The following is a 6,882-nucleotide window of genomic DNA, read 5'->3' as shown; positions in this document are numbered from 1 at the left end:
CTCATCGATAGCTCTGATTTCATTTCTCATTACAGCAGCCAACAACAACATCTACTTACAAGGTATGTTAATTTAGGAAGTTTACACCCAACATATCTTTCAATTGTCGATGATCATACTTTCCCCCGACACAGAGTTTCCCTCACTGTCCCCTGTCGGTTAACCTTCTTAAAAATTGCGAGATCATCGGCACCTCTTCTGGGTTGTTGTGTTTGTACGGTCCCGTTTTTGAGTCCGTAATGGCTGTGATTTGGAATCCTGCTATACGAAAATTTGTTGCTGTAAGTGTGCGTAATCTGACGTTTCGAACCGTTCTAGGTTTTGGGGTTTGTCGTGAGACGGCTGATCCTAAGATTGTCAAGATTACGTGTAAGGATGACAGGGAGGATGTGGAAAGTGTAGTTGAGGTTTTTACGTTAAGCTCACGGGCTTGGAGAAACCCGGGTACTAATCTCCCTCGTAAGACGATTAAATTAGGGTTATTCGGGTCACAGGTTGTAGACGGGTGTCTTTACTGGCTTGCTACGGATAGGATTACTACGGATGGTGGATTTAGTTTTTCTAATATTATTATCTCATTTGACATGACAAGTGAAGAGTTTAGAGAAGTAAACCTCCCCGATGACTTATCCCGCTTGCGTGGTACTAAGTTGTCTTTGTCTAAGGTACGCGAGTCTCTTGTTGTGGTTGAAGACGTTGGACATGGTGTAGAGGCTATATGGATGATGGACGATGGTGTTTCAAAATCGTTTACAAAGCTATTCACTGTTAATTTTAACACACCACCCGCACAAGTAAGGCGGTTTAGGGGATTTAGGAAGACAGGTGAACCTATAATTGAAGTTGTTCAACACAATCTTCATGGACAACTTGTTGTTTATTGAGCCCGACTCAGAACACGTTGATGAACTTGAGATTGATGGAAAAAAGTTCTCGTTTTCTGTGTTTTCCTACGTAAAACACTACTTCTGCTTGATCAACCAAATCTTATAATTAGATAATGACAGCAAGTAACATGAACTTCCTCTTTTTCTTTACAATCGATTTCTGTATATTGTGTCTTACTATAAACTCTCAAGTGCATTTGCTTTTTACATTATGTTGACTTTATCCAGACTTTGACTTTTGTATTATGTTGACTTTATCCAGCTTTTGACTTTTGAATTCAACTCTCATTGAGTTATGCAAAATATTAGCTGATTTAGGAGCATCATATATAGCAGCTATTCAGATGAGCCATTAACCATTGATTGCCATTTGACCCATACATAACTAGATTGTAAGTTGCTGTTTGTGTACTAAGCTCAATTTTACAATCTGTTTTTGAAATTCCACAAAAGAAACATACTTCCGTTACAATGATATATTGATATGCATATTGGCCATAATAAATCATATACGAGTTCCAGTGAATACAGTAACGCTGTGTGAATCAAGTTCGACAGTTCACTTGGATTTTAGTTATTATTTGTAGAACATGGAGAAACAAAAAGATGATTTAAGGCAATTGCTAGTATTCAAAGTAATGCAGATCTGTATGAGATGTAAAGCTTACCATTGCACATTCTTCATCTCTAAAATGGACCCCAAAAGATCATTTGAATTCTCGAATGCCATATACTCTACTTGTGGTGCAAACATACCTGATGCGTGTCTTGAAAATGGGTGTTGATCGAGGGGAGCACCGATAAGAGGGAAACAAATATGAAACAACCCTTCTTGCTTTGACAAAGTGGGAGAAGAAATGAGTTTTCAACATTGTTAACGTAAGTAATATCATAGGCATTCGTAGAAATGGGGAGATTGTTAGTGCATTCGTAGAATATCATAGGCATAAGCCTGAAATGCACTCCTTTTAATAAATAGAGGGATCTTTTGTCATCAATAGAAATTGAGAGATTTTTGTGATCATATTAATGTGGTTTGTCATTTGGGTTATTTATTAAATCTTGTATTCTAAATAGTGTGTTTTGTGACTCGGACATGCGTCCAATCAGGAACATGTGTTCCACATCTCAGCAGGGGCGCGATCTAGCTCACATTTGTGGGTTCCAGGAACCCAAGGCGTTTGGAGAAAAGGGAAAAAATCAGTGAGAACCTGATAGAATTTAGAAAAAAATAGTGTGAATTAAAGAGAATTTTCCAAAAGGAACTCATTAGAATAAAATTTTGGATCCGCCACAGCATCTCAGACATGTTTCAGTGGCTAGAACCTATGTCGCTTGCTCTATTTAATTGGCTGCTTTAGTATTGAGCTTTTTTCGAGACTATTGGTGTAGTCATGGCTTATTAAACATGTTATTCGACCCAAACTTTATATATATTTTTACAAACTCATTTCTAATTTAAGAATTCCACCATTCATTTTTTTTGTATTTGATGGGCCTAAAGCCCCCTCCCGAGTCCACAAGTCTATTGGTGGTGCTTTAGTGATTTCTCATTGATTTACACATCCAATTCCTGTAAAACTGAATTTAAATGACAGCCCCAAGTCTATTAGTGGTGCTTTAGTGATTTCTCATTGATTTACACATCTTAATCCTCTAAAATTGATTTCAAATGATATCCATTATAAAATTCGTGACCAAAAAAAAAAAAAAATAATAATAATAATTTAAAGAAGGTAACTCACAATACTAATTCTATCCCAACATAGTTATCCCACATATCATGGGCCTAGTTGATTCCTTTGGGAAATAAAAAAAAAAAAAAACTTGGGTTGTGTTGTTTGGCTGTTAAGCATGTGTTCTTTTAAGTTTAAGTTTATGATATGTTTGTTTTGAAAGGCAAGTTTATGATATGTTAACACTGAATACAGTTTTGTCTTTGGACATATGATAAATTAAGTAAGGGCTGTGTGTCTATCTTTAATTGAGGCTCTTAATGATTCAGACCTTTTACTGGTTCAGCACTTAATGGTTCAGACTGTTTGTTTCACGAGAAGATGTCTGAATGGTTCAGACATTTGCATCTGAATGGTTAAGCATTATACAAAGTCTGAATGATTAAGACCTCTAATCTGAATTGGTCACACATTTGCCTCTAAACGGTTAAGCATTATACAGGCTTCTAATGGTTCAGACCTTTTACTGGTTCAACAGTTAATGGTTCAGACCTCTTACTGGTTCAACACTTAACCATTCAGATGTTGCCAAACAGCCCTAAGAACATAAAGGGTTAAAGTGTAAATTTAAATGATAGATTGATAATTCATTCAACCAAACCATCTGTAATGGTTAATGCTCACTTAAGAGATATTTTTCGCCAAACCAACATCATAACGTCCAACGTAATGGTTAAGATCCTTAATGCCCTTTCATTCATTTCTTTATATATAGTTAAAATTAAATAAAAATAATAATAAAAATAAAAATAAAATTAAAATTACCCTACACTAAAGCAGCCGTCCTCCTCTTGTCTATCTATCTCCCCTGTTCGCTCGCTCGCTCCATCTTCTAAACCTAAAAAACAGCCGACAGACCTTTCATTCGCAGGGAAGGTAAGGTTCAATCAGCCAGCAGGTAAGCTTCGATTAGCCCCCATTTCTTCTCTATTACACTTGAATTGTTTTTTTCGGAATTGGATCGGACGAACCAAAACGAAAATCACCACCGAATTATGTGACTATGATTTATAGTATTTTATACTTTACTGTAACTGTTATGTGATATTTTTTAGCTCCAATTATGCTTTCACACAGCTTTGAAGTTCCATATATGTCATTATGTTGATTAGGTTAAATTTAATTACATTTTGATAGTCTGTACAAGAGTATTATGGAGTTTGATATGTGTTTTAGATGTACATATATGTTTATCTTTCTTTTGAAGCTATGTGAAAGTTGTTATACAAGGATAATTATTCGCTTTCACACGACTTTAAAGTTCGATATATGTCATTATGTTAATTAGGTTGAATACGTTTGATATTTGTTTTAGATGCACATATTTGTTTATCGTTTGAAGTTATGTGAAGATGTTATAGAAGGATCAATTTGACCGTTTTTCCAGGTGTATACATAATGGAAACACAGGCAACTGAAACTACAGAGAGTTCACCTGTGCTTCTGGTTACAAGCACAGAGACGACTGAAACTTTGGATCAATCAACACCGCCTGTGTTGTGGTTGATCAAACACAGACAACTGAAACGTTAGAGCCGTCACCGCCTGTGGTTGCAAACATGCCGCCAGCGGAAGTTTCACCGCCGCAGGTTACAAACACACAGGTGACTGAGGAAACGGCATTACAGGAGGTTACAAACACACATGAAGCTGCACCTTCAGGGGAGTCTGCTCCATCTCCGGTTACAAACATACCAGCTGCTGAAACCTTGGACCAGTCAACCCTTCCCTCGTTGGAGGATATAAAGACGACCGAAACCGTGGAGCATTCAGTTGTGGCTTCTGATGTCACAGATAATAGTCATGAGAACTTGATTGCTTCTCCTGAAAATCATCAGTGAGTGTTTTATTGCTGGCTATTCTATTTTTTATGCAGTCTTGATGGATAATTGTTTTCTTTACCATAACATCATAACTATAATATACCGTTTTTATGATTGGAAATCCAAGGAGCAGGGAAATAAGGCAAGAGACTGCTGAAGAAGAAGAAGAAGAAGTAAGAAGTGTCTTGAAAGTCATTGCAGCCACCGGAGAGTTTTGGTATGCGCATTGCTGTTATTTTACTATTTCTTTTTTAATTCTTAAAGTTCAAGATTAATGATAACTGCTTTGTTTTTTGATTTGTGGAGCCGTTTGAATTACACATACCCGTTTTATTGTTTTCGGGTTTTATGGCGCCTTATACATGTTTACTTATCGTCTTATTGCAGGTATGATTGGGAAAAATTGAGAAGCATGTTGTCTCTTCATTTAAAGCAGGTATGGGGAGGTATGCCAACCTACAAGCTTAGGAATACTTTATATGATGTTTTACTGTCGTCCAACATGGACTTGCAAACTAGTATAAAACCAAACAAGCGCACACAGTCAACAACTCTTGAAAACTAGTATATACTCTATATTTTTTTTAGTCGTGGTAGTAAGTTTTATTTTCTTTTTTATTATTTTTTGCTGTAGGTTCTTTCTGAATACCCACAGGCAAAAATGACAATCGAGGAACAAAAAATATCGCTAGGAGAGACGCATGCTGAGTTGGTGAAAAGGTTGGATGATGGTACTTCCACAATCATGTAGCTTTTCATTTTTTTTGTTAATTGCCTCTCAGCTGTTGATTTATACGCTTTCAATCTGTCGATATATTTTGCAGCTCTTCATAGTTTTGTTGATGGCCCACCGTTTACCCTACAAAGGCTATCTGAGGTGACTGCAATCATTTGTTAATCGTTACGCGATTCGTCTTTTTTCTTAAACCTTTTTATTTGGTGTGAGGTCTTGCATTTAAATATCTGATTTGCTGTTGCTTTTGATTTTGGTTTGTCGATAAAAGATCATACTGGATGCACGGAGCTTGTATCCAAATCTATCAAAGCTTGCTCTGGCTTTAGAAAAGGTAAGGTCTATCGACTTTTTCGGAACATGAAAACCCTACCATATAATAACAGTGATGATTCACTGCAATCTATGTTTTACAGAATTTGTCTGTGACATCAACTTTGACCATGTCTACTAATCCGAATCCACCATCACTTACAACACCACCAAACGGATCCGAGAAAGTAAACGAGGACTTGAACCCGAACCCGAACCCGCAACTGCTGTCTGATACTGTAATGGAGAATGGAGCCCTACCCGTTGCAATGTCAGCAGACAGGGATGAAATTATGACAGAGGTGGATGCTGACATCAGCGATGTTATGACAATGGATGTGGAAACAACCGAAACAACCGAGAAGCCGTCAGAATCAAGTCCCATGACAACAGGTGATTCTTAAGTCTTATTATTATTATTATTTTTTGAAATTACCTTCAAATGTTATTGTAAGAGGTAAAATGCCAATTTGGTGACACTTGGGATCATACATTTAGATGATGTAATGCGAACTCATTGTGTGATATAGTATGAGAGAATCGTCATTATTTACTGTAGTCTTGCATTGTTCAAAGAACTTATGGTTTGCATATATGACGACACCTATAGCAAGTAAACCTAGGTGGTTACAGATCTGGTAATTGTGCCATTTTGCAAGGCATTGCGTGTCTGATTATTATAATGTGCCGCGTTTTATCTTTGGCTCTCATCGATATTTGTCAAGGCTACCGTTGATACTAGGCTAGTGTTGATACATATAGTAGAGTGGGTTTTGGGTGATGGTAGTAGTGTGTTTCGTCTCCACTAGAGTTGGTGGAAAGTAATCAAAATATGTTACTCTAGGAAAATGATTATTTTCGGTCCTTTTTATATATTGGGAAAATATGTAGTACGGCCAAGCGCTGTCGATGTTGCATTATATTTTTTTACATTCGTTATTGTAATATTAATACATGAACCTGTATGTGTTCTGAATTTGCCATTAAATTAAGAATGCGTGAACATCGGCATGTTCAAAGTAATGCTTACAATGTGCATGCCGTAAGAAATGTAACTTGGTTAGATTGAACAAACATTGTTTAATGGTAAATCAAGAACGCGGTAACATAAAAGAATTGTGGGAGTCGAGCTATACAGATGAACTATAGTAATACGATATATGTGAGGAAAACAAGGCAATGTGAACGTATGCAAGTGGTTAATATGGGTTCGATGCTCATGAAAGAAAAGGTAACCACAACCAAAAGAATGTTTGATGTTGCACGAAAGAAAAGCGCATACGTGTGGTCGTGTCATGTAACATCATACTGTATTTATAAGTTCGTATTGATGGAGATACATACTAATACACAACAAATACTTGCTATGTTGTATTGATTATGAAATGAAA

At 36.6% G+C, this 6,882-nt stretch overlaps 2 protein-coding genes across 3 annotated transcripts; both read left to right on the top strand.

The window, feature by feature from the left end:
* The first annotated feature begins 239 nt into the window (after positions 1 to 239).
* On the top strand, positions 240 to 884 carry LOC118481060 (F-box/LRR-repeat/kelch-repeat protein At2g27520-like). The gene has a single exon (XM_035976155.1). The coding sequence runs from the start codon at positions 240 to 242 to the stop codon at positions 882 to 884; it is 645 nt and encodes a 214-aa protein (XP_035832048.1).
* A 2,527-nt stretch (positions 885 to 3,411) lies between these two features.
* On the top strand, positions 3,412 to 6,049 carry LOC110921061 (serine/threonine-protein phosphatase 4 regulatory subunit 2). Of its 2 annotated transcripts, none has more exons than XM_035976748.1 (8): positions 3,412 to 3,521; positions 4,011 to 4,460; positions 4,580 to 4,663; positions 4,834 to 4,882; positions 5,081 to 5,177; positions 5,271 to 5,323; positions 5,451 to 5,513; positions 5,596 to 6,049. In XM_035976748.1, the coding sequence occupies exons 2-8, from the start codon at positions 4,183 to 4,185 to the stop codon at positions 5,893 to 5,895; spliced, it is 924 nt and encodes a 307-aa protein (XP_035832641.1). In that variant the 5' UTR covers positions 3,412 to 3,521; positions 4,011 to 4,182; the 3' UTR covers positions 5,896 to 6,049. The 2 variants fall into 2 exon arrangements, with proteins under 2 accessions (XP_035832641.1, XP_022021019.2); XM_022165327.2 differs by having other exon boundaries at positions 4,574 to 4,663.
* Positions 6,050 to 6,882: the final 833 nt, after the last annotated feature.

This window comes from Helianthus annuus, chromosome 8, assembly GCF_002127325.2.
Source record: "Helianthus annuus cultivar XRQ/B chromosome 8, HanXRQr2.0-SUNRISE, whole genome shotgun sequence".
Lineage (NCBI taxonomy): Eukaryota > Viridiplantae > Streptophyta > Magnoliopsida > Asterales > Asteraceae > Helianthus > Helianthus annuus.
The sequence above is the reverse complement of the archived record's forward strand: the minus strand, read 5'-3'. Positions and strand labels throughout refer to the sequence as shown.

Coding starts and splice junctions, on each gene's coding strand:
- LOC118481060 (XM_035976155.1), top strand. CDS start 240: ATGGCTGTGATTTGGAATCCTGCTATACGAAAATTTGTTGCTGTAAGT.
- LOC110921061 (XM_022165327.2), top strand. CDS start 4,183: ATGCCGCCAGCGGAAGTTTCACCGCCGCAGGTTACAAACACACAGGTG. Junction 5,178..5,270: donor GGTGAAAAGGTTGGATGATG/GTACTTCCACAA, acceptor TATATTTTGCAG/CTCTTCATAGTTTTGTTGAT. Junction 5,514..5,595: donor TTGCTCTGGCTTTAGAAAAG/GTAAGGTCTATC, acceptor TATGTTTTACAG/AATTTGTCTGTGACATCAAC.